The following is a 24,734-nucleotide window of genomic DNA, read 5'->3' on the forward strand; positions in this document are numbered from 1 at the left end:
GGGCTGCTCAGGGGACACCTGTCCCCAGAGAGGACACCTGTCCCCAGCCCAGCCTGAGGCCAGGGTAGGTCCTTCCACAGGGAATGTGTCACCCAGGGGCTGCTGTGTCCCCACACACCATCCCCAGCAGAGCCACCTCCTACAGGTGGCTGAGCCCCGGGGTCGCAGCAGGACGAACAAATGAAGCTCAGGACCTAAAAAATACATCTTTATTAAAAATACAATCAGTCATTCACCACGCTGAGGGTGGGGGGCACAGAGTAACAGAGTCTGCGGGAGGAAAGCACAGCGAGGGCTGGAGAGCAAACCTGGGACAGGGACAGACCTGGGACAGGGACAAACTGATGGCAGAAGCTCCAGGTGAGGTAGGGGCTGGGTTGGGGGTCCCCAGGGCAGCTGAGGAGCTGAGGGCAGCGCTATTGCTTAGGAAGTTGCATAGATTGGGGTGTCTCCTCCAGCTTTGTGCTTTGGCAGAGCTCCCCAGCCAGCACTGGGAGCTGGAACATCGCTGGGGTCACCCCCAATCCCCGCCCGCACCCACCGGGAGAGAACAGCAGAAGGGCAGCGAGGCAGGGAGGAAGCACATCCACGCTCATCCTCAGCCCTGGCATGAGGAGAGGGGGCTGAGCATGGCCTCTACCCCAACACCACATCCAGGGGCAGCCAGCAGACCCCGAGGCTCCACAGCTCCTCCGGGGAGGTGCCGGAGTTGTTGGTATCCACACGGGATTGAAGCCAAGGCAGAGGTGTGGCCTGACCAGCTGGAGCTCCGTGACATTTGTAACAGGAGGAGGAGGAGGAGGAGGAGGAGGAGGAGGAGGTCACTGGCAGCTCCCTCACCACGGCTCCAGGCAGGTGCTGAGCACACAGGTACCAGCGTGACAGGTCCAAAGTTCCTCTTGTGTGTCACCCTCAGGCACCTGCACAGGGGATGGAGGGGAAGGTCCATCCCCACCCCAGGCTGTCCAGTGCCCAGTGAGGGGAATGGGGCTCCTGTCTGCAGCCCACAGCTGTGGCATGGAGCCAGAGAAGCACCCAGGTTTGGGAGAGGGTCCCTGCCCCGGGGGTGCCACCCTGGGAGCTCACAAAAGTCCACTGCAAAAGTTGGGGTGGGTCCAGGCTGCATCCAGGCCCAGGTGACCTCCCAGCCTGGGGAGGCTCCCATGCACCCCAGCCCCCCAACAGCCAGAGCTGTGCTGACAGCAGCCTTCACACCTCAGGCAGGAGCTGCAGGGGGAGGTCAGATCCCCTTTTCTCCCTGTCAGAGGGGGTCATCCCCACAGGGTCCATCCCCCACAGGGTCCATCCCCCACAGGGTCCATCCCCACAGGGTCCATCCCCCACAGGGTCCATCCCCCACAGGGTCCATCCCCCACAGGGTCCATCCCCACAGGGGCCATCCCCACAAGGGCCATCCCCACAGGGGCCATCCCCACAAGGGCCATCCCCACAGGGTCCATCCCCCACAGGGTCCATCCCCCACAGGGTCCATCCCCACAGGGTCCATCCCCCACAGGGTCCATCCCCCACAGGGTCCATCCCCCACAGGGTCCATCCCCACAGGGTCCATCCCCCACAGGGTCCATCCCCCACAGGGTCCATCCCCCACAGGGTCCATCCCCACAGGGGCCATCCCCACAAGGGCCATCCCCACAGGGGCCATCCCCACAAGGGCCATCCCCACAGGGTCCATCCCCCACAGGGTCCATCCCCCACAGGGTCCATCCCCCACAGGGTCCATCCCCCACAGGGTCCATCCCCCCACAGGGGCCATCCCCCACAGGGTCCATCCCCCACAGGGTCCATCCCCACCGTGCCTGGAGCAGCCCAGCAGAGGTTCCGCTCCTCAGGGCAGCTGACCTCACTGAACATCCAGATGCTTGTGGGGCAGGGAATCACTCCTGTGATTCCCAACAGAGAAGCCATTGATGTTTTCCTCCTCCTCTTCATCATCTTCATCATCATCATCATCATCATCGTCCTCGAAGAGCTGCTCATTAAAGAGACTTCCCAGGCCGAACTCCCGCTCGTGGGCAGACACCTCGTTGGGGGTGACATGAGAAGCACCACCCACAAAATCAGCAAACCTGGGAGAAGCCACAGAGCAGCACATTGGACAGGTGTCTCCTCTGGAGAGAGGCCCTGACACACACAGGGTAAATCATTTTGGTGCTGGGACCTGGTGCTATCCCCCCAGCACTCTGTGCTCCCACCCAGCACAGATCTGTGTCTCTGAGGACAGAGGTGACAGCACAGGGAGACACAGGGTGCCCACCCCGAGCTCGCTGCTGGGGGTGTTACCTTTTGGGAGACTGGATGCGGGACACCGTGGTCCAGGCAGAGAATTCGGGGCTCTGGCAGGAGCTCCGCAGCTCTGCCAGGGCCTTGCGGGTCTCCACCTCTCCCTGGAGCCGAAATTCCTCCTCCGTCAGCAGCCGAGGAGGGCTCGGGCCCAGCCTGGAATTCTGCACCCTCCTGCCAGGGGGGCAACACCAGTTAATGCCTGGATGGGGTGGGACCAGCTCCCGGGGCAGGACCCCAGGAGCAGAACTCTCAGGACAGAACCCCTGGGCCAGGATCACCCTCCAGGGCAGGACCCCAGGAGCAGGAGCTCTAAGGCAAGACCAGCACGTGAAGCCACCTCCCAGGGCAGGAGATCTGAGCTCAGCTCCTTGGGCAAGAACCCCTGGGCAGGATCAGCTCCTGGCACACAAATCTCTGGGGCAGAACCAGCTCCTGAGACATGAATCCCTGGGATAGGCCAAGCTCCCAGGACAGGATCAGCTCCTGGGGTATCCTAGGGTGACTCTATGATGATTTATCCCCAGTCAGCTGCTCTGTTGATGCTGGATATTAATTTCTACACTTTTAACACCGGTTCTGAGGGTGCAGGGGGGACAAAGAGAAGTGTGGAGTTTGTTATCAGAAGCTGCACTCACTTCTCTGCATTCTGCTCTGCAGCACAGACAGGACAGAGCTCTCCTTTGCTTTTAGTTTTTACAAGTTTTTCCTTTTTTGGGATCAGTTCAAAGCTGCTCTGGACCGAAAACCCAGAAAAGCACCAGAGCTCCCACCTGGAGCCCAGCAGGGCCTGGGAGCTGCATTCCAGCACCAGAGGAACTGAACAGAGCCTGAGTGAGCCAAGCAAAGCAACCCCTGACAAAAAGGACTTCCTGAATTTGCCATCTCCTCAGAACTGAGAGAGGTATTATTGTTTAATGTTGTTCAGTTTTTATGTTTGTGGATATTTTGCTGTTGTTGAATATTTGCTGTTAAATAAACTGGTTTTTTCTGCTTTTCTCCAAGGAAATCTTTTCCTGAACCCATCAGGGGGCTGCTTGAATTTGCTTTCTGGAAGGATTTGGAGGTTTCTTTCCAAATTTGCCCTAAACCAGGACACGGGGCCAGCTGGCAGTGGGGAAAGTGGAACACACCCCTCCAGCCTCTGCTCCTTGCTCCCAAGGGCCCTCTCCTGCACCAATCCCAGGGGAAAGAGGGCACAGCCCCCCAGCCCACTCCCAGTATAAATCCTGGTTCTGTGACACTCATCCCAACCCAGCTGGGAGCCGAGAGCACGCCGCAATCCTCACCGGTAGGCAGCGAAGGCCCACTGCAAGGGGTAGTCCAGGTTCTTGGTGCAGACAGCGATGAGCACCAGCCCCAGGGCGATGGGGTGGATCTGGATGCCCCAGTACATCAGCAGCAGCCCCAGCAGCTGCAGGGCCCAGGACAGGAGGTTGATGCTGCGCTCGTTCTCCAAGGGGCCGTACCTGTAGCACACGGCGAAGCTCAGGAAGCCCACCAACAGCAGGTAACCTGGGGGAGAGCACAGGGATGGGGCAGAGACCGGGGAGCTCCGTCAGGATGAGGGGGGACCTGACGCCATCCCCTGGGAGCAGCAGCAGCAGCAGGGACAAGGGGACTCAGCATTGCTCCCCAGCTCTGCTGGGAGACGTTCACCCGTGAGTCCCAGAGCTCCCACCTACCTAACAGGTACTGCCAGTAGGATTTGCAGATCTCCTGCAGGTTCTTGAAGATCAGCTGAAGCAGGTACAGGGAAAAGGACCAACCTCCGACCAGCAGGAAGTACACAGGGCTTTTCTGGGGGAGCACAGGGAGGGTTGCAGCAGGCTGTGGATACCTCCCCTAGGTGCTGAGCTGCTCTGTACCAATCCCAGCCCATCCCAGTACAGGTATGGGAAGGGCCACGAGGCCTCTGACCCCCTCAGGATGTGACACCTACTTTGGGCATGACCTTGGACATCATGTAGACGAGGATGAGCAGCGAGGCCAACAAGCCAACACTGATCCCAGCTGAGTAGTAGAAGATCTGGCTCCTGCAGTGATCACACAGGGAATCACTCACAGCAGGTGTTTTATGGATACCTGTACACAAACAGCCCCAGCCAGGAGCCACCAGGCACTGCACCTGTCCCAGCCCCTGGGGAAAGGAGGGAGCTCACCTGCTCAGGGAGTCCCCACAGAAAAACAACAGCAGGCCCAGGAAGAAAACAAGGAACAGCTTAGGATCAAAGCCTGGAAAGAAAGCGAATCCCTGTGGAGAGGAGCACGGTGGGAAGCTCCCACCGGCCTCAGGGGCACAGGACAGGGATGGGGCAGCGTCCAGGTGAACCTGCAAGTGCCCCAAATCCCTTCCACAGACCAAATTCCCTTCCTGAGGAAGGAACAGGTCCTTGGATCATGAGCTGCCCTGTCCTGCTGTCCCCAGGGCAGCCCCCAGACCCCTTTTCCCCAGCGGGGAGGGGACGTACGTCGGAAGAGGACGACGGAGTAGAAGGTGCCGGGCTCCAGCAGCTCGACCTTGAGGCAGGTTTTGTTGCTGTAGAGATCCACGTCGATGCTGGTGTCGTTGAGCTTCCCCCGCAGGAAGGAGAACACCACGTTCCACACGCTGAACCTCTCCAGCTCCTCCTCGCTGTCCACCTGCGTGACGCGGATCATCCGGCTGCTGGTGACGTGGATCTGCGAGAAGAGAGGGGGGAATGGATGGAGGGGCTGGAGCAGGGAGGATCTGCTGCCTCCTCCTCCTCCTCCTGGTGTCACCTGTGTCCTCGTCCAGATGTCGTTCCATCGCGGCACGCGGGTGTTGGTGTAGCAGAAGCGCTGGGATTCACTGTGTTGGGACGTGTGGCCCTCCTGGAGCGGGATGATGTGATCCTTGGTGCCTGGGAAGCGCACAGGGAGGGGATCATGCCATGCTGCCCTCTGCTTCACCCACCGAGCCCTTTCCCTCCCCTGGGATCTTCCACTGAGGCACATTCCCCCCGGTCCCGCCGCTGTTTTCCTTGGAATGCATCCTCCGGTTCCTTTTTGGGATAATCCCGTGGGGATCGGCACAGCCCCACCCCTGCGGCCCTTCCAGCTCGACTCCCAGCTCCAAAATCCGACCTCACGGGCATTAATCCACCGGCACGCACTCGCCCCCCGAGGCGAAGCGGCTCCCGAGCCGCAGGGAAAGCGCGACCGTCCCGGGGGAGCGGGACAGCGGGACACGACATCCCGGTCCCACCGGGCCGCACCCGGGAAGCGCTCAGAGAGTTCCCCGGGGGCGCAGGGGGTCTCTCAGCGGGCACCGGGCAGTTCCCCGAGCCCCCGCCGCTGCTCCCATTCTCTCCGGGGCTGTCGCCGCCCCGCTCCCCACCACGACGCACCCCGGTCCCGCCCACGGACGCCGCTGCCCCGCGCACCTGGAGCTATCAGGAGCGAGAAAGGCAGGAACAGCAGCAGCAGCACGGGCAGTCCCGGGAGCCGCCACCATTGCCCCGGAGCCGGTTTCATCCCTCCCGCCGCGGCGGCCCCGGGCACTTCCGCTTCCGGCGCCCGCCTGGCCCGGCCGCCGAGGAGCATCCACAGCCAATAGGAGAGGAGCTGGCAGGGCTTTGTGGTTAATTGACAGCTGATTTAACCTATCAAGAATCATCTCTGATCTCGCTCCCGCCCCTCTATGGCCTGCCATCTTGATTGACAGTATCTTTATCCTATCAGCAGTGGGTATGCAGGAAGCATCCATGTTCCCGCCCTCAGTTGCCACGGTGACCAGCGTGCCCCTCCATTCACTCAACAGCCACGCCCCGCTCTGGTAACGGCTCTGACAGACACACCTCTCGACCAATCACAGTGCAGACCCAGCAGGCCACGCCCCATCCCCGTGTATCCCGGGTGATTGACAGCCGCCTCCACCTATCAGAGCGCGGCCTCGCTTTGTTTGTGTGAATGGGGTCACGCGTGGGGTGCGCGCAAGTCCCGCCCCTCTCCCCCCACCCCTCCCCCGGCAGCCGAACCCGCGGCCCCGGGCCCCGCGACCCCACGGCCCCGCCGGGGGCTCCGCCGGGGCGGACGCGGCACGAGGGTCCCCGGCGACCCGAGGCGCGGCCGAGCCCGCATCCCACGGGCCGAGCGAGGGGCGGCCGGGGGGCTCCGGTTCGCCCCGCTGCCGGCACCGTCCGTCCCCTCGCAGCGAGGCTCCCCCAGCCCCGGGAAGGGAGCGCCGCCCTCCGCGTGGGTCCCTCCCCGTGGGGCGGCGGCCGGCCGTGGGCGGGCAGCGGGGAGCGGGCTCGGGCGGCCCCCCCGCTCCCCCTCCGCGGGCCGTGGGCGGCGGAGCCGGGAAGCGGCGGGGCCGTGGGCGGAGGATGTGCGTCAGCCGGGGGCAGCGCCGGGGCTGGGAACGGCCCCGCCGCGCCGGACGCTCGGTCGTGGAGAGGGGGGGCGTGACAGGGGGGCGGTGGGGAGGGGGGGGTGAAGCGGGAGGTCTGGGGCAGGACCCCCGCCATGGGGACCGTGGCCGTGCGGGACCCCCCGGCTGCTCCCCCGGTAGCTCCGGGGTGCGCTCCTGACACCGGCACGGCCCCCCCGGCCAGGATCGCGCGGGGGCGGCTCTGGCCCCACGCCAGGCGCCGGCCGCGGTATAAATAGCGCCGAGCCACGCAGGGCCGGACTGGGGTGTGGGTCGTGACACCCCCCGCCCCCCCCCCTGCCGCGGGAGGGACCCCGGTGCTGCGGGCGAGGGGCTTCAGCATCCCCCCAGCCCACCCGAGAAAGCTCCGTGCGCTCCCGTTCTCGCTGCCCCGGGGTGCTCACCGCGAAGCCTTTGGATGGCAGCGTGTGCGTGCCGGTGTCACCAAGTGCCAGCCCTTCGCAAGGGCTCCGGCACCGGGGGGGCCCTGCCGGGACAGCGCTGCCGGTACCCGGAGCATCCCCGCGCCCGGCCGGGCTGTCACCCAGAGCGGGGATGCTGCGTGCGCTGCCCGCGGGATCCCCGCGATTCGGGGTGTCCACGCCGACACCGGGCACCGCGTCCCTTTCGGGGGCTTGTGCCTCTCCCACGGACCCCCCCGCGCCCCGTGCCACGCGTGTCCTCCCCGCTCCCTGCCGGGGCTGCGGGACCCCCGATGCCGCCGTGCGGGGCGCCGCTCCCGCTCCCCTCCCGCTGCTCCGGTGCCGGGGGGGAAAGAAGGGGGGCCGGTGCCGCCGCCCCCGCTGCTGCCCCCCCCCCGCGCTCGGCGGGGGCGGCAGCCGCGGGATCCGCCCCCGGGGCCTCCCACGCGCGGCGCAGCCGGGGCCGCTGCTATTTCACGGTCCCGCCCGTGTGGGCGGCGCGCAGAGCGGCGCGGCGCGGCGGAGGGAGCGCGCCCGGCCCGGCCGCGGGACCCCCGAGCCCCGGCACCCCCCGGACCCCCGGCTAGAGCCGGCCCCGGAGCCCCCCCGCCCCTCCCCGACCGCCCGGCGGGGCGGGCGGAGCGGACGGAGGCGGTTCCAGGCGGCGGTGAGCGAGCGGGGGACGGCGGGGAGGGGACGGGGCACCGGGGGGCACCGGCCAGGGCGAGAGTCCCGGGGGACGGTGGCCATGGTGGGACTGGGGGCAGCGCAGGGGGACGGAGCAGCGAGGGCCAGCGGGCAGGGCGGGGGGTCCAAGGGGTGTTGGCCACGGGGCTCCGGGCGGGTCCGGGGCGCGGGGTTGCACGCGGAGAGGATGGTCCCGGTGGGACCGGGGGCACCGCGGCACCGGGGGGTACCGGGCGGGGTAGGGGGCTCGTGGGGGGATGGCCTCGGTGGGACCGTGGGAGCACGGAGGGACGGTGGGGATGGAGGGGGGATGGGGCACCGGGGGTCACCGGGCAGGACAGAGAGCCCGGAAAGGGATGACCCCGGTGGGTCTGGGAGGAATGAGGGGGATGGGGCACAGGGTGGGTTCGGGGCACTGGAGGGCATCAAGCAGCTGCGGGGACGCTGTGGGAGGATCGCCCTGGTGGGACCGGGGCGGGGATGGGGGCACCGAGCGGGGCGGGGTCAGCAGGGAAGGATGGCCCTGATGGGATCCAGGGGACCACAGAGGAACGGGGCAGGGCAGGGGGCTTGGGGAATGCTGGTCGTGGTGGGATCGGCACTGGCACATCATCCCCGGGGCTGGGGGGGCTGGGGGAAGCCCCACGTGTGTCCTGCCCCACAGGAGGACCTGGCGTGGAGGGGCTGCAGGGGGGGGCAGAGGCTGGGCACAGCCCGGGGTAGGGGGCTGGGGCTGGGATGAGGGTGACCCCACTCATGTCTGTGCCATGTCCCGGGGCTGCGGCTGCAGGGATCGTCCCAGCCCGGAGCACATGGGTGGGACCGGGCGCCCCGTGGGGTTTAAGGACACTGGAACACCCGTACACGGGAGTGCTCCCTCTGCCCTTTATCCCTAAGCTCAAGGGTGGGGAGGGGGTTTCTCCTGCATGTCTGTCCATCCCGGTGGTGAGTCCGTCTGTCCTCTGTCCACCACAGGCTCGCCATGGCCCTGCCCCGCACGCTGGGGGAGCTGCAGCTGTACCGGGTGCTGCAACGCGCCAACCTGCTGGGCTACTACGAGACCTTCATCCAGCAAGGGGGGGACGACGTGCAGCAGCTCTGCGAGGCGGGCGAGGAGGAGTTCCTGGAGATCATGGCGCTGGTGGGCATGGCCACCAAGCCCCTCCACGTCCGCCGCCTCCAGAAGGCCCTGCGTGAATGGGCCTCCAACCCGGGGCTCTTCAGCCAGCCCGTCTCGGCTGTCCCGGTCAGCAGCATCCCTCTCTTCAAGCTCTCTGAGGCCGGCGGGCGCAAGGCGCTCAGCAACGGGCACGCCAGCCCCAGCGAGGCCGCGGGCAAAGGGGGTGGCAGTGCCGGGACGCCCCCGGCCCGCAGCCCCACGGAGCCAGGGGAGAAGCTGTCACCGTCAGCGGCTCCACCGTGGCCGGGAAGGAGCACCCCCGAGTCGGAGGGTGGCGGGGATGAGGAGCCGGGGGGTCCCCCCTTCTCCCCGGGCGGGAGCAGCGGGGAGCAAGCGGTGGGCACGGAGCTGGAGCCGGAGTTGGCACGGACGGTGGTGGAGAGCGTGGAGCGGCTGCTGCAGAGCTGCCCCCGGGGCGGCGAGGCCGAGCTGCGGGCGCTGATGAAGCTCAACAAGAAGCTGGCCAAGGCTGTGGGGCACATCTTCCAGCTGGAGGACGGTGACCGGCAGAAGGAGGAGGAGATCCGTCGGCACAGCGCGATCTACGGCCGCGGCGAGGCCCGGCGCCGGGAGGGCAAGCAGCTCACCCTGCACGAGGTGGGCTCTGCTTGAAGTTCTGGGATGTGCTGGGTTGGGACAGGGACCGGGGCAGCTCTGGAGGTGGGGGTGGGTGGGATTCGAGGTCTGCTCCTACTCGGGTGGCATCTGCCAGCCTGGAGCTGGTGCTGCCTTAGCCGAGGGTCGTGTGGGCGCTGCTGTCCCGTGGGCGCTGCCGTCCCTGTCCCCGCTCACACATCATCTCTGCCCCCAGCTCATCATCAACGAGGCGGCCGCCCAGTTCTGCCTGCGGGACAACTCGCTGCTGCTGCGGCGCGTGGAGCTCTTCTCGCTGTCACGACAGGTCGCACGGGAGAGCACCTACCTGTCCTCGCTCAAGGTTGCCAGGTGAGCCCAGACCTGGGAAACCCCCACCTCGTAGGCCTGGGAGCACCTGGCTGTCACCCCCTTGCACCCCGGGAGCTGCACCGTGATCCGGCGCTTCTGGATGGGGCCAGGACCGTGCGGCCCCCAGTTCCCCTCTGGCAGCGTGGGTGGTTTCTGCCTGACCTCGGAGCGTGGGAGGTGGGGAGGATGGGAATGACGGGGATGCCAGGCGTGGGCGGGGGGCACACCAGGCAGTAAAGGGATGCCTCTGGGGATACCCCATGTCTTGTCTCCATTCCCAAAGCCCCCTGCCCACCGTGCCAGGGCTGCCTTTTCCCTTTGCTCTCCAGCTGCTTCCCTCTTTTTCCGCCCCCGATTCCATCCGTGCCAGAACCCCGGCTTCTGGCATTGCCCTGCCTGGCGGCTCCGCTCACAATGTGGGGCCTTGCTGTGGCCACCCCCACGCCTGATACAGCCCCCTTCCACCCCCAGGGCCCATCCCGAGGACAGCGGTGCCATCGTGGCCAAGCGGCTCAAGCAGGAGGTGGGTGCAGCTGCAGGGGGAGCGTGTGCAGGTGTGCACACCTGCGAGCGTGGGTGCGACATGGAACGTGCCCGGGGCTGCCCATGCCAGCTCGGGGTGACGGCCGTGGGTGTTGTGGGGTGGATGGTGCAGGGGGATCTGCTCACCTGTGTTCTCCTGGCAGGCGGGGGAGCAGAGCCGCCCTGAGCTCCTGGCACTGCCGGTGGGGCTGGAGCCCCCCGGGGCCGGGTACCGAGCCAGCTTGGAGGAGGACACGGGCAGCCTCTCCGGGGAGAGCCTCGACGGCCACTTGCAGGGTGAGTGGGGGTCCCTTTCCCTCGCGGGTGGCTGGCGGTGGCAGACCCCTGGCGCTGACTGTCACCCCTCTCTCGGCAGCGGCGGGGGCCTGTCCCCGGCTGACCCCTCCGCCCGGTGCGGCCCCGGACGTGCCCCTCGGCCTCGCGCCCCACGGGCTCTGGAGCCGCCACATCCTCCAGCAGACGCTGATGGACGAGGGGCTGCGCCTGGCCCGCCTGGTCTCGCACGAGCGCGTGGGGCGGCTCAGCCCCCTCCTGCCGGGGAAGCCCCCGGGACCAGGTGAGCCCCCGCGGGGCCGGGGGGGCTTCGCCGTGGGCAGGGGTCAGGGCGGCACCGCTGCCTTCTCCTGTGGAATCGTGTCCTGACGCCATCTCCGTGTTCTCCCCACAGAGTTCGAGGACGGGCTGGCAGAACGGGGTCCTCCGGCCCCCCCAGACCCCCCTCGGGGCACCATCAAGGTGGAGCAGGAGACCAGCAGGCAGTGAGGCCCCTGTAGCCCCCCCGCCACCATTAACGAAGCAATAACGTGCTGGGGGACGGGTGCGGCGGCGCTCCGGGCCCGGGGAGCTTGGGGTGGGGGGTCTCAGCCACAGCCCCCAGACCCCCTCCCGTCCCACACCGACGCTCTGGTGTTACCTCAGCCGCGGCGGGATGCGACTCCCCGCAGCAGCAATACCCTCATCCCGCCCGGCTCCGCGCCCCCGCCGCCCCCCCAGGGCTGGGGAGCCCTCGATGGACTGGAGCCCCCTGTAGAGCCCCCCCAGTGCTGACCGTTCCCCCCTCCACACCCCGGCCCCGTCACCGCGCGGGGACAGACGCGTCGCGCTGTGCGCTCCCACGTCAGCGCTGCCGCCCACGCCGGGCACACGGTCCCCCCCCCCCCACCCGCAGCGCCCACGCACCAGCCGCCAGCCCCCTCCCCGCAGCACGTGCCAGCTCACTGTGCGCCCCCCACCCACCCTGCGACCACCCCCCAGCACCGCATCGGCTGTAAATACCCCCCCCTCCCCCCGCTGCCCCCGCACGCGCCCCCCCCCCCCCCCCCGCACCCCGATACCTGCGTGTGCTCCAAGCATGGTCCGGGGGGTGTCACACGTGCCGGGGGGTGTCACCCCCTCCCAGCACGACGCAGGCGGCGTTTGACGGGCACTGGGGAGGTGTTGTCCCCCCCCCCTCCCGCCCCCCAACCCCTCGGGGTTCCTCCTCCTTCCCCCCCCACCCCTCCCCATCCCTACAAGCCGTGCCCAGCCCCGGGGCTCCCACTCCCCCCGTTAGGACTGTGTGGTGTCTTTTTAGAGCATTAGCGACTCTTCCTTTGTACCGTGTACAGTAGATTATTTATTTTGTTATTTTGGAATAAAACTTTATTTTATGGCTTATCTTCCTGCCCCCTGCTCCAGCCTGGAGGTGGGGGGGTGGGAAACAGCTCAAAACCCCAAAGCAAGCGCTGACTGCGGGGGTGCGCGGGGACCGGGTCCCCCTTCCATGGGGGTCCCGGTGTCCCCCCGCCGGGCACCGGGCTGGCACCTCCGCCCCGGCGCCGTTCGCGCTGCCGCCTCCCGCCCCCGCGGTGACTCATCCCGGCGGCGTGGGCCGGGGGCACCGCCTGCGGCTGCCGGTGCCCCCCACGCAGGACGGGGCCCCTGTGCCTGCACCCCCTCACCCGCGGACCCCCGGCAGCGGCGGGGGCGGGCAGCAATGCACGGAGTGTGGGGCGGGGGGCGGGGGTTACCCCAAATCCCCCCAACCCCGCCTTTCCCAGCTGGAGTTTCCATCCCTGCAGGAGTCGTGTCAAGTCCATGAACCCAGGCAAGGCTGGGAGGGAGTCGGGGGGGTCCCAGTCCGATGCTCCCCCCCAGCAGCCCCCTCACGCGTGTCCCGGCCGGATGCTGTCGTCCCACCGCGCCTCCCCCAGCCCCCAGGAGGACAGGCTGGAATTGGGGTACCCGCTGTGCTGCGGGAGGGGCGCGAAGGGGGGCAACAGGGGCACCTCCTGCAGGAGCTGCTCCAACTCCGAGGCTGATGACTGCTCCATGCCGGGTGACATCCTGGGGACAGAGGCAGCAGGGTGACCGGGGTGGGGGGACTGGGAGGGGCTTTCCTCTGCTGACCCCTCCCCGTGCTTACCACCGCGGGGGGCTCTGCAGCGAGGCATCCTCCACGGCCTGGAACAGGGGCAGCTCGGGCATCTCCTCGTCCTGCGGCTCCGCGGAGGGACCCGCGGGCAGCAGCTGCGAGACCTCCCCAGGCATGTACTGGTTGGGCATGAAGGGTCTGGGGGGGCAAGGAATGGTGCAGACCCTGCCCCCAGGGCACAAAGCAGCCCCGAGGCATTGGGAAGGCACTGCTTGGTTTGTGGGGGGCTGGTGGGGGAGCTCCTCCTGGGAGCACTGGTCAGCTGGGGATGGTCACTCCAGGTGTGCCAGCCCAGGGTTGGGGGGAGGGAAAGGGGGCAGGGCAGGGTGTCCCCCCCCATCCACCTGTGTGCCAGGTCTTACCCGGGGGGCCTGAAGGCAGGGTCCTGGCAGTGGGACAGCGAGGGAGGCGAGACCATCGGTGATGGGCTGTGGGGAGCAGGAGCACTCAGAGAGGGGGGAACACCCCCGACCCTGCTGGGGGGTGGAGGGGTGTCCACCCTGCCCCCCACCCTGCCCTGCTCCTACCTGTGGAACGGGGAGGTGAGCCTGTTGGGGACCATCATGATATTGCTCTCAACAGTGGGGTAGCCCGTGGGGATGGGCTGGGGGCAGAACGGAGTGGGGGGGCTGCAGAGCACACAACAGAGAGGGTCAGATTGAGGGGGGTGCTCTGCCACAGCCCCCACCCCACGCCCCACAGCAGGGCACTCACCAGATGGGGGCCAGCAGTGGCTGCAGACTCTCAGGGCGCAGCTCGTGCTGCAGCACGGGCACGTTGAACATCGGTGCCTGGGGAGCCTCGGGAGGGGCCCCCACGGTGCTTGGAGGCTGCTGGTCCCTGCAAAAGCACATGGTCCCCATCAGCACTGCCAGTCCAGGCTCTGAAGGGGAATATGTGCCACTGGTGCTCAGGGGGAGGGCGGGAGGTGCACACATGTGCCTCAGTGCAACTTGGGGCCCACCGGGGGCTCTTCGCTCACCAGCACAGCTCAGTTTTTCCCAGTCAGGAATTTCCATGCCCAGGGGATGCTCAGGCCAGCCAGGGCTCTGTGCAAACCCCAGCCCATGTGCACACACCTCCAGCACAGACCTCGCACCCACCTTTCTCTTTCCACAGTCATCTTGATGGCAGTGGAGACATAGCCCCGGCCGTCCTTGCCTGTCTGCTCTTCTGCTCAGGGAGGAGAAGCATCCATGAGCCACCATCCCCACCATGCCCTGCCAACCATCTTTGCCAGCCCCAGCTGCCCCTGCAAACCCAAGACCTCCCCCCGCAGCGTTGCAGGGGTGCAGAGGGGCAGCCCAGGGCCCATCCCAGCCCTCCCCACTCACTGTTGTAGTGACTCCCAAACGCCTGGTCCTTGGGGATGTTGGGGTACAGGTTACGGAGCTGCCCCAGGTCCCGGATCCGGTCGCCGAGGCAGCGGATGGACAGGTCCTTGGCAGAGAAGGGCTGGATATTTTCCACCTGGCTGGAGCCTGAGCGAGGAGAGACACATCACTGGATTCCAGTGGTGGCTCCTGTACATCCCCTGGCAGTGAGGAGCCCCCCTGCACGGCACCTGACCCCGTCTCACCGTCCTTGCCCCGGATGACGTAAGCGATGGTGACGCCCCCGATCTCGGAGTCGCTGAAGCGGAGCAGGAAGGTCCCGTCCGGCTCCATGCTTAGCAGTTTGCACACGTACTGCTTGCTGATGAAGCCCATGATGAGCCTGGAGGGGTGCACAGATGGGGAAGTGGGATCAGGACTACCCAGGGCAGTGGGGTGGGATCAGGACCCCCAAAGCCCAGCTCCAGGGCACCCACCTGTCTGACCAGTAACTTTTGAGACATCTCTTGGTGAGGTCCAGGACTCCATCAAACCACTGCCAGAAGGTGAATCCCCGGCCAGGGAGGATCTCCTGAGGCAGAGAGAGGCCATGAGGCTCCCCATGGCCGTACTGGCCCCTGACCACCCTGGCCAGCCCTCCCAGTCACCTTGTTGAACTGGGCCCAGGAGACCTGGCGGCCCTGGAAGTCCTCAGGGCTGGCGCTGTGGTCATTGAAGATCTTTTGGGCCAGGAAGAAGTAGTGCTCCTTGAGGAGCCCCTTGGTGGTCTGCACCTCTGCCATGAACTTCAGGTTCAGGGTGTCACACATCTTGTCCCAGGGCACTCGATCGGCCACCACGAAGGGCACCCGCTCCTGTGGCCAGGCAGGGGGTCATGAGGACAGGATGCCCGCTTTGTTCCAGCCCTGGGCTCCTCCTCCTACCTGCACCGTTCTCTCCAGAGCCCAGTGAACCCCAGGTTCCAGCTCCTTCCCTCCAGCTCGTGGCACTCACAATGTCGGAGAAGGCGTTGTCCCACAGCACGGTGGCTTTGGCGTTGTTGTCCTGGTTCCCGTGGACGATGACCACGATGGGCAGAGACAGGACCTAAGGGCAGAGAGTGGCCCTGAGCCAAGCGTGGTGGCCACCCTGGGACTGTCCCAGCGCAGCACAGGTGCCCCACAGGGGAAGGCTCAGCACATCCAGCCCCATCCCAATGCAGAGGAGCTGGTACCTGGAGGTGGATGGAGACGTTGCTGGGGGACAAGGTGACGCTGGTGCTGAACAGGACGGCGCATTTCTCCTCTGTCACCGACTCAGAGCCCTTCCGCTCACAGCGCTTGATCTTCTTCAGCAGCTGGGAGGGAGAGCTGAGCATCCCCAGCCTCGGGACCCCCAAAAACCCAATGGAGCCCTCAGCACAGCCCCGAGCCCAGCCCCTCACTGGTGGCACTTACCACGTTCTTGAAGTTGGCGCAGCAGGTCCCGCTGGTGGGGTTGGTCTCCAGGGCCACCGTGTTGTGCACGATCTCCCCCGTGCTCTCACTGGGCAGAGGAGGGGGTCAGGGGGGGAGCAGCGGTGGGGAAGCCCCCCTGCCCCCACACCCACTGCTCACCTGAGGGTGTTGCTGTAGTTGCTGAGCTCCAGCTCCCGTGCCTGCTTCTCTGTCACCATGTCAGCCCTCACCACGTAGGGCTTGGGCGCTGCCTTCAGCAGCTTCGGGCCCAGCAGGAACCGGACGTTTGCCTGGAATTTGGTCTGGGTCTTCAGCACCTGTGGGGGCTGCTTCTCCACCAGGAAGGAGCTGAGGGACAAAGGGACACCATGGCACTTGGCAGCTCTGCCACCAGCCCCTGCAGACTCACCTCAACCCCTGGCCACCTCAGTCTGTTACCTCTTGACCAGGCTGGACAACACCTCGTTGAGGCGCTCCAGGAGCCGCGGCAGCAGGTCAGGCTCGGTGCTCACTGCCATCACCTGTTCCTGCAGCTGGAAGTAAACCTCGACCAGGTTCTCGCACCTGGGGAAAGGGGGACCCTCAGTACCCCACCCTCACTCACCTGGAGCCCCTTGGGGCGCAGGAGGTCGCTCAGGGTCCCCCAACCCTGCCCTTTGCCCTCTCACCTCTTCTGCAGCGGTGCCAGATCCTCCTCAAAGATGGCCCCGTTCCCTGCCAGCTGCTGTTGTCTCTTCCAGATCTGGATCCTCTTCAGCACCTGCTGTTTGGCCGCCTCCAGCTCCTTCACAGCCTCCAAGATGAGGGTGGGCAGTTCCCTGGGGGCCATGGGGCCCTGCACGGCCCCGTCCCGCCCTGGCCCCTCCTCGCAGAGCGCCTGGATCTCACGGACTCGGTGCTGCAGCCGCTGCAGCCCCAGGCTGAACTTCAGCTCCTCCTGCCGCCGGTGGAAGCTGAGGGGCAGGTGGTGGTCCTGGGGCAGGGCAGAGCGGGGTCAGCAGGGGCTGCAGCCGGTCCTGCACCTCGGGGTGCCCGGGAGGGGGGCAGGGAGCACCCACCCGTTTGAGCACGGCCGCCTTCTCACCCTCCAGGATGGCTCTCACAACGGCCACCAGCCGCAGAGGGTCCCGACGGAAGGTGTTCTGGGGGGACACAAACGGGGGGTGTCAGGGGGACAGGACATGTGCCCCCTGTTCCTGGACCCTTCCCACAACACCCAGCCAAGTCAATTCAGGGGTTCCACAACCACCACAGAACTGATTTCCAGCTTTAAAACCACTTTACATGGCGCGAAGGATCATGGAATATCTGGAGTTGGAGGGAACATCAGGATCACTGTCTCCAACTCAATTTTTTTTGTGTAAAAAGTAGAAGAATCAACTTCAAATTGAAAAAAAAAAATAAAATTCCAAACCAAAAGGAATTCTCCATTCCTGTGAGCATTTCTTCCAGCCTCCAGCCTGACACCTGGGGGGGACTCTCCCAGCTGCCCTGGGTGGATCAATGCTTTCCACTGAAAACAGGGAGAGGAATTCCCCTGCTGGCTCCAGCTCTCGTGTCCCGTGCCAGCTCCTCCGGCCTTCACGCATTTCCCAAATTAGCTACTTCCCAAAACAGCAGCAGAAACATGATGGGGGAATGGCTGATGACGTGCTTGGTGGGTTCCTGTGCCGGTGGGAGCTCCAGTGCGGGGGTCTGGATGCAGCACTGGTAGCCCCGTGGGCTCTTCCAGGGAAAATGTGGGATTTAGGGGATGAGAGGCCCAGATTTGGCTCCCACTTGCAGCCCCAGCCCTGTGGTTGCCCATCCTGGGGGTCACCTTGCTCTCACTGCCCACAGCAGCACCGAGAGCACGGAATAGCCTGGCTGGGCATGGAGGAATGAAGATTTGGTGTTCTGGCATGAGGGATGAAGGGAGGAGGGAACACAGGAGGGCTGCTCTGCTTCAACATTTTAAATAATAAAAAATCCCTAAGCTGAAACATCTGCTTGTTTCCTACAGCAAAAAGCAACAGTCTTGTTTTGGAAAGCCACCCTGCTCCCCAGAAAGTTGTGACTAAAGCTGATCCCTTCCCAAATGTTGGGAATTAAAATATTAAGAAGGTCTGTTACCAAAAAAGCAGAGTTTTCAACCAGAATGGGGCTCTGGGAGTGAGCCCTGCTCAGCCCTGGAACTCTGAGCTCCGCTGGCCAGAGGGGATAATAAATCAGAGGTTTGGGAAAGGGACAGAGCAATTCCAACAGCCTTGATAAGAGAAAGCCCCAAAAATGAACCCCAAAGCTCACACCAGGAGGAAACGCAGCCCCACACAGCATGGAGGAAGGAAAAATCAAACACACGAGCAGAAAATGGGGAACATCTGGTGAGACGGATGTTCCCCAGGTGCCAACAGCTGGGGGCCAGTGGGGCCCTGGGGGCTGAGGGGCTCAGGAGGGTCCCCACAGGATCATTTCAGGGAAGATGTAGCAGCTCCTGTGAGCCACTGGGCTGCAGAACCCAGGTCACCCCTGGAATGCAAACAAACCCCCTCTGTCCTGTGGAACACCCCAAAAATCCAATCTCTGAGTCCACTCATGGCTCACAAGCCTGGAAATGGGTGTCACACAGGGACTGTCATAAGGCATCGAGCCCCTCCAGCACAAAAGAATCAAGTTTTCCCAGGAGCTGGCTGCAATCCCAGCGTGACCCAGCCCCATGGTCCCTGCACACCTCGATGCTGCTGACTTGCTGCAGGATCTGGCTCTGCTGCCCATCGCTGCTGGCAGCGCTGCGGAGCTTCTCCAGCATGGCCGAGAGCAGCCTGCTGGCCATGCTGCTGCAGAAGGCGTCTGAGCCATTGATGAACTCCCTGGAGAGGGGAAAAATGGGGAGAATGGGCATGGATCCCCGTCCTCCCCCGTGTGACCCCCAGCCCTGCGCTGCTTCAGGGAGGAAGGGTCCCAGGAGACTCACCAGGGCTGGTTCTCCAGCCACTCGGCCAGGAGACAGCGCAGACTCCGGGGAAACTCCGCGGAGAGGCTGCTGAACTCCTCTGGTGGCATGTGGGACACCAGGTTCCAGAGGGACATCTTGGAACAGTCACCTGTGGAAAAACAGGCGAGGGGATGGGGACTGGGCCACTCAAGCAGCCCCCAGCCCAGCCCCAACCCTCAGGGAGGGGGTGAGAGTTGCTGCTTCTCCTTCTGCATCTGAACCTGCTGCTTCACCGGGCTGGGGCTGCTGGGGAGGAGAAGGAGAAGTGGGAAACTTGATCCAGGATCAGCCTCTTGGGCAATCCTGGATGGGCTGGCAGCCCACTTGTGCCTCAGTTTCCTTCATCTCTGGGGAATCCCTGCTCCTTCTGCCACAAGGACGCACGAAGGGATGGGCAAGAGCTGCTGGATGTGGCACAGGAGAGCTGGAAGAGCTGGAAGAGTTTGGAGCCCCCAAGTGTGAACTCCCCCGAGATTGGTGAGCTCGTTCCACCGAGGTGATCCCAGTGAGGCGGCTTGGCTGAGCTTCCTCAGGTGTTCCCCGCAAAAAGGGCCCCTTCCCCGGCTGCCCCTCACGCTCGGTGGACTCCAGAGATCAGGAAAAGCAAGAAGAGGACTGGGATGAGGTGCTAGATAGGGAACTCCACCCGGAATGCCCGGGCTGGGGGCTCACAGCCCCACCGCACCCCAAGGTGGGCGGTGGAACCCCAACATTCCCACCCCGTCCCCTCAGCTTTGCCCGTGCCTCTTCCCGACAGCTCCCGCCCTTCCTCCCGCCCCGCTCGCACCCTCCGGCCCCGCCGCAGCCCCGCGGGCCCGGCCGGCCAGGGGGGTCCCCGGGCAGACACACCTCGCTGCCGGTTCCGCCGGCCCCGCCCGGGGCCAAGGCCCGATCCTGCGGCGGATCCCGGCGTCTGACGGCCCAGCCGAGGGGCCGGGGCAGCGGCGGGACCCCCAGGCCTGGCCCTCAGGGCCCTCAGGCGAACGGGCGGGCGCGGAGCCGCGGCACGGCCCGAGCCCCCGCGGGCAGCGCGGTCCCCACGGGCCTGGGCCGCGCGGAGCCGCCGAAGGCGCAGGGCGGAGGTGGAGCTGAGAGACTCCGAGAACCCTGCGAGGGGAAGGAAGCCAGCGTCACTGGGCAACGTCGCAGCCGGAGCAAACAAACGCCTGCGGCCTGCCCCGAGCACGGCAGCGGGAGCACCCCGGGCTGGCGGCGGTGCGGCCCTCGGGGGTCAGCAGGCCTCACGGAGCCCCCTGTGCCATCACCGTGAGGGACCAACCGTGGTGGCTGCAGGCTGACGCCTTCCAGAAACGCTTTTGCTTTCGACTCCACGCTGCCCGGAGCAAACAGATCCCGGGGATTCACCGCAGTGAGCGGCCCAGGGGATGAGGTTACTCGGAGGGATCAGTGGCCGGTGGGAAACGCGCACAGCAATTCTGGGAATGCTGCCGGGCTTTTCCCCACAGTCCCAGTGGGATTTTGGCAGGAGGGGAAAAACAGCCTTTCCTTTTGCCACCCTCGAGGTTAATCCCCATCCTCCTGCCCCATTAAACCTGTATTTCTGCTCAGCCCTGGGAGGCAGCTGCTGGCTGGAAGCGCCAACCTGGAGTGTAAGCCTTAAGCCAGGCATGCCTGGATCTGCTGAGAGTCTGCAGGACAAGCTGCTCTGCTCTCTCCTCCCACAGCCCAGGAGGAGCTCGAGGGGGAACATCATGTCCCCTCCTGGCATCGGTCACAGCAGTTCCTTCAGCCCAGCCGTGCCCTGAATCCTTCCCATCCTAATTTCCACGTTTACCTCTTCTTCTCCTGCAGAAGAGCTTTCCCCAGTTCCCTCCTGGGGACAATATCCCATGGGGACCCTCCTCCAGAAGCCGAGGTGGCAGGGACACAGCTGCGTTGTGGAAACCGGCTCGACACGGGGCAGGATACGGCACCCGGGGAGGGGGAGCAGCCGCCCCCCACCCGCTCCCCGTCCCCAGACCCCTCGATGCAGCCACTTTCGCTTCCTTCTCCACCCTCGAGGGGTGTCCCATGCGAGAAGGTGGCTCAGGAGGAGCCCAAGCACGGGACGGGGCTCAGGGACCTCCAAACTCAGCATAGACTTTGTGCTCTCTTACTGCAAAAAGAAACCTTGTCCCCGAGCTGGAGCCGCCGTACATTCCCCGTCCCCTTCCCTGTCCCGAGGTGCCGTAAATCCCACGGATGTTACTCATTAACCACCAGCCCTTCCTGGCTGCCAGCCGCAGCCCCCCACCCTCGGGGGCTGTGTCGGGGGGATGGACCCCAGCCCGCTGCTCTCTGCGATCTCCCAGCCCGGCTCAGGTGGGTCCCTCTGCACCCTCCTCATCCTGCGGGGCACCTCGGAACACGCTCCCTGTGCCGGCAGATCCTCCGGGGCTTTCTCACGGACACATTTCCGAGGTTTTCCAAATGCTGTGGAAACCCGGACTTCTCTCTGACTCTGCCCTCGCCGGGAAGAGCCCGAGGGATATCGCTGCTCTTCAGCGTGCCTCGGTTTCCCCGGGGTGCTGGGGACGCCACTGCTGCCAGTTCTCCGGCTGGGGCCAGAACACAGTGGGACACCGTGGGACACTGTGACAGTGCCACGCGGAGGACACCCAGGTTTTGGGGGGGGTTCTGGGGGGCTGCCCACTGCTGACTGCTGGGGGAGTGAAAGTTCTTCTGGTGCGTAGGAAGGGGAGCGGGGCCTTCCCGGACGACCCAGCCCAGAGTGACTCACGGCTCATGGAGCCCGGGCTGGATTCGGTGCCGCTCCCGTCCCAGGAATTCGCCGTTCGGGTCCACCGGCGGGACGGGGGAAGGGGTCTTCCTTGGCCTCCACGCACCCCCCGTCCCCAAACAGCACCATGCCAGGAGAGTGGGGTGCCAGGAGAGCTGGGTGCCATCCTCTGCACCCTGCCAGCAGCGGTGCTCTGGACTCCGGGTCGAGCGTGGCTGCGTTCCCACCTCGGCGGCTGATGCAGCCTCGGCGCCACCGGTCCCGGAGCCCCTTCCCCATCCCCAAACACCCCACTGAGGTGCTGTCAGTCACTCCACTCCCCCTCAGATGCTCGGCTCAGCCTGTCACACATCACACGTGCCCCCCACAGCCCCCCAGCCCCGGGCAGCTCCCGCCCCTGGGATGCCCCGCAGAGCCCCGGCTCCCCCTGGCTCCCAGCTCGGTGCCCCTGCACGAGTTCCTGGCCGGAGCGGGAGGTGCCAAGCAGCGGCAGAGTCCCCGGCCCCGTCCCCCGTTACCTGGCGAGAGCAGCCGCGGGCGGGGGGCGGCCGGTCCCCGCGGGCCCTCGTTCACTCCATAGAGGCGTCGGGCGCGCCCGGTCCCCACGGCGGCCCCGCTCCGCCGGGAAGCGCCGAGCGCAGGAAGGGGGAGGAGACGCGCGAGGGAAAGGATGGGAGGGCACCGGGAACGGGACCAGCCTCGGCAGGACCCGGGACCCCCGCACGGCCCCACCGAGGGGCTGCGGCACCCACCGGCTCCGCGTCCGCCCCGTATCAGCCCTCACCCACTCGTGACTCCACTCGTGTTCCGTGTCTCCCCATTCCTGTCCCCTATCATGACCGCACTCTTGCCCCATATCCCACCCGTGACCGCACATCTGCCCCATTCAGCCCCCACCCACCCACTGCTCGCACCCACGCGTGTCCCCCGCCCCATCTGTGACACCCGCTCCTGACCCTGCTCCTGCGCTAATCAGCTCCCTCTTTGCTGCCCTTCCAAGCCCCCCGCCCATCCCCGTGGGTGCCCCCCACCCATTCCCGCGGCTGCTCTCGCACCGGGGCAGCCCCGGTTCCGTGGCCCCGCCGTTCCCGGGTGCACCGAGCCCGTGGCTGGTCCCGGGCTGTGCCCGCCTCTGCTTGCGCCCTCCGGTACCGAGCCGAGGACGGCAGCGGGGGCACTGGAAAGGGGTGCTCGTTGCTTGGGGGGGCTTGCTGCTGCACGAGGTACCCGTCCCGCCCTCGGGGCGCTCCTTCGGCCGCTCCGACCCCCGCGCCCACCGGAGCGGAGGGGCAGCACCGGGCAGGGCTACCCCGGGGCCGCCAGGGGGCGCTGCCGCACCGCCGGTGCCATCCCGGGACGAACCGGGGGATGCGAGGCCGGTGCTGCCAGGGCTGGGGATGCGGTACCGGGGCTGGGGCAGGGCCGCGGGGTCCCTGCGTTCCACCCGGCTCCTCACGCCGTGGCGCCAGCGAACTCTCCGTGCTGCCGTTTCGAGCATCAAACCCGCCCGGGGGGCCCGTGAGAGCGGCTCGCCCGCTGCGCACCGGGACATCCCGGGAGGGCGGACAGCGGCCGGGGCTGTTCGGGATTGGGAAGGGGCTTCCCGACCTCCCCACGTCCCCGTGCAGGACGGTACCGAGTAGGAATGGGGCTCTGGAGGGTGGCCGGGACCCACGCGTGGTAGGAATTAGGATCGCACCCGCTCCCCGGGTCGTGTGGGACGTTTGGGAGCTCTAGGGGAACGGGGGGTACAGAGCCGGCCCCAGAACCCCTCCAGCCCACCGGGTTACACCGCGCTTTTTGCCACCCCTGCGCTTCTGCAGGGGCGGCGTCCCGACAACATCTGGACCTTCTCCCGAACATCTGGCGCCGCAGCAGCCTGAATCACCCACCTCCCCCCCGCAGCTGCCTGCGGCCGGGGTGGGGCGGAACAGGAGCGTGACATAATTAAAAAAACATATGACATCACACGGAGGGGTCGCACGGTGCCTGATGACGGGGCGGGCACCGTTGCCCATCTCCCTCCTCGGCCCCGGGCCCACGCAGGCAGCGGAATGGGCCGTGGGTGACGTCACGGTTCTGGCTCTGACGTCACGGTTCTCAGTCAAAGCCGGAGTTGGGTGAGTGATGGCCGGCCTTGCGGATAACGGGACCCCCATGATGGGGGTCTGCTCTTCTGGCCCCCGGCCCTGAGCCTCACTCCTGTAGCCCCCGCAAGGACGGCTGGCGGGCGGCGAGGGTCCTGTGCACTGGGGGGTGACGAGAGACCCCCTGCCCGGGGGGGACAGTGAGGGTCCCACTACTCTCGGACACAGTGAGGGTCCTGCTGCCCTGGGGGAACGGTCAGGGTCCCGCCGCCCTTGGGGGCGGTGATGGTTTTGCCATCCTGGGAGAATGGCGAGGCTCCTGTTGCCTTTGGGGATGGTGAAGGGCCCACTGCCCGGGGGGACAGCGAGAGTCCTGCAGCCCGGAGAGGACGGCGAGGGTTCCGCTGCCCTTGGGGACGATGAGGGTCCTGCTGCCTCGTCCGTCTCTGACCCGCAGCCGGTACCGTGTGCAGGTAGAGGGGAGCTGGGCCTCCCCCGCCCCTGGGGGGAACGGGGGCCAACACAGCGGGGACGGGCCGGGGGCTGGAGCGGCATCGCGGGCCGGCACCGCGTGTGGCCGCGGGAGCCGCAGCGCTGGACCTGGATCACACCGGCTCCCTGCCCGTATCACACCGGCTCCCTGCCCGTATCACACCGGCCCCGGCGCCCGCCCCGGGCCCGGATCCGGCCACGGCCCCGACCCCCTGCTCGTACCATACCGACACCCATACCGACACCGGCACCGGATCCTGGACCATACTGACACCGAGACTCGTACCGGATCTCCGCCTGTACCATAGTGACACTGATACCGACACCGGACCCCTGCCCGTACCATACCGACACCGACACCGGACCCCTGCCCGTACCATACCGAGACCGAGACCGATACCGAGACCGATACCGGACCCCTGCCCGGACCCTGTCCCTGCCCACACCCACCGGGGGGCGCAGCCCCGGCACATCACGCGCATGCGCGTAGGGACCCCCCCCCCCAACGCCACGCGCGTGTCCCCCCCGCGCCCCCCCCCCCCCCCCCCCCGTTCCCGTCCTCGGCGGCGGCGGCTCCAGCCCGGTGACGTCAGGCGGGCGGCGGCGCGCGCTCCATCCCCCCCCCCCCATTCACCGCCCTCCCTCCGCCGCGGCGGCGGCGCGCGCAGACCCCCCCCCCCCCATCCCCCGCCGCCCCCCGGCCTCGCCGCCGCCGCCCAGCCCGGAGGGTCCGCCCGCCCCCCGGCCCGGCCCGGCCCGGCCGCCGGCCCGCCCCCGCCCGCCCCCC

At 66.5% G+C, this 24,734-nt stretch overlaps 3 protein-coding genes across 7 annotated transcripts; 1 reads left to right on the forward strand and 2 right to left on the reverse strand.

Moving 5' to 3' along the window:
* Positions 1–187: 187 nt before the first annotated feature.
* On the reverse strand, positions 188–7,346 carry NEMP1 (nuclear envelope integral membrane protein 1). The gene is made up of 11 exons (XM_086870319.1): positions 7,099–7,346; positions 5,709–5,889; positions 5,065–5,186; positions 4,773–4,983; positions 4,464–4,536; positions 4,244–4,337; positions 3,987–4,101; positions 3,591–3,816; positions 2,302–2,475; positions 1,861–2,087; positions 188–920 (listed from the first exon to the last, which is right to left on the reverse strand). Exons 2-10 carry the CDS (start codon positions 5,866–5,868, stop codon positions 1,862–1,864), a joined length of 1,401 nt encoding a protein of 466 aa, XP_086726445.1. The 5' UTR covers positions 5,869–5,889; positions 7,099–7,346; the 3' UTR covers positions 188–920; position 1,861.
* A 239-nt stretch (positions 7,347–7,585) lies between these two features.
* On the forward strand, positions 7,586–11,689 carry NAB2 (NGFI-A binding protein 2). Of its 3 annotated transcripts, XM_086870317.1 has the most exons (7): positions 7,586–7,783; positions 8,779–9,580; positions 9,795–9,928; positions 10,400–10,451; positions 10,615–10,747; positions 10,827–11,027; positions 11,139–11,689. In XM_086870317.1, exons 2-7 carry the CDS (start codon positions 8,786–8,788, stop codon positions 11,231–11,233), a joined length of 1,410 nt encoding a protein of 469 aa, XP_086726443.1. In that variant the 5' UTR covers positions 7,586–7,783; positions 8,779–8,785; the 3' UTR covers positions 11,234–11,689. The 3 variants fall into 3 exon arrangements, with proteins under 3 accessions (XP_086726443.1, XP_086726442.1, XP_086726444.1); XM_086870316.1 differs by lacking the exon at positions 7,586–7,783 and having other exon boundaries at positions 8,496–9,580; positions 11,139–11,688; XM_086870318.1 differs by lacking the exons at positions 7,586–7,783; positions 10,827–11,027 and having other exon boundaries at positions 8,497–9,580; positions 11,139–11,688.
* A 373-nt stretch (positions 11,690–12,062) lies between these two features.
* Positions 12,063–22,006, reverse strand: STAT6 (signal transducer and activator of transcription 6). Of its 3 annotated transcripts, XM_086870276.1 has the most exons (21): positions 19,908–21,662; positions 19,478–19,735; positions 18,608–18,737; positions 18,365–18,503; positions 16,713–16,796; positions 16,323–16,627; positions 16,093–16,218; positions 15,814–16,002; positions 15,655–15,742; positions 15,432–15,554; positions 15,212–15,304; positions 14,866–15,072; positions 14,695–14,789; positions 14,464–14,600; positions 14,219–14,365; positions 13,988–14,057; positions 13,599–13,724; positions 13,412–13,513; positions 13,247–13,312; positions 12,876–13,022; positions 12,063–12,796 (listed from the first exon to the last, which is right to left on the reverse strand). In XM_086870276.1, the coding sequence occupies exons 3-21, from the start codon at positions 18,721–18,723 to the stop codon at positions 12,616–12,618; spliced, it is 2,541 nt and encodes an 846-aa protein (XP_086726402.1). In that variant the 5' UTR covers positions 18,724–18,737; positions 19,478–19,735; positions 19,908–21,662; the 3' UTR covers positions 12,063–12,615. The 3 variants fall into 3 exon arrangements, with proteins under 3 accessions (XP_086726402.1, XP_086726403.1, XP_086726401.1); XM_086870277.1 differs by lacking the exons at positions 19,478–19,735; positions 19,908–21,662 and adding an exon at positions 21,887–22,006; XM_086870275.1 differs by having other exon boundaries at positions 19,478–21,662.
* Positions 22,007–24,734: the final 2,728 nt, after the last annotated feature.

Source organism: Cyanistes caeruleus, chromosome 32 (genome assembly GCF_971803275.1).
Source record: "Cyanistes caeruleus chromosome 32, bCyaCae1.hap1.1, whole genome shotgun sequence".
Lineage (NCBI taxonomy): Eukaryota > Metazoa > Chordata > Aves > Passeriformes > Paridae > Cyanistes > Cyanistes caeruleus.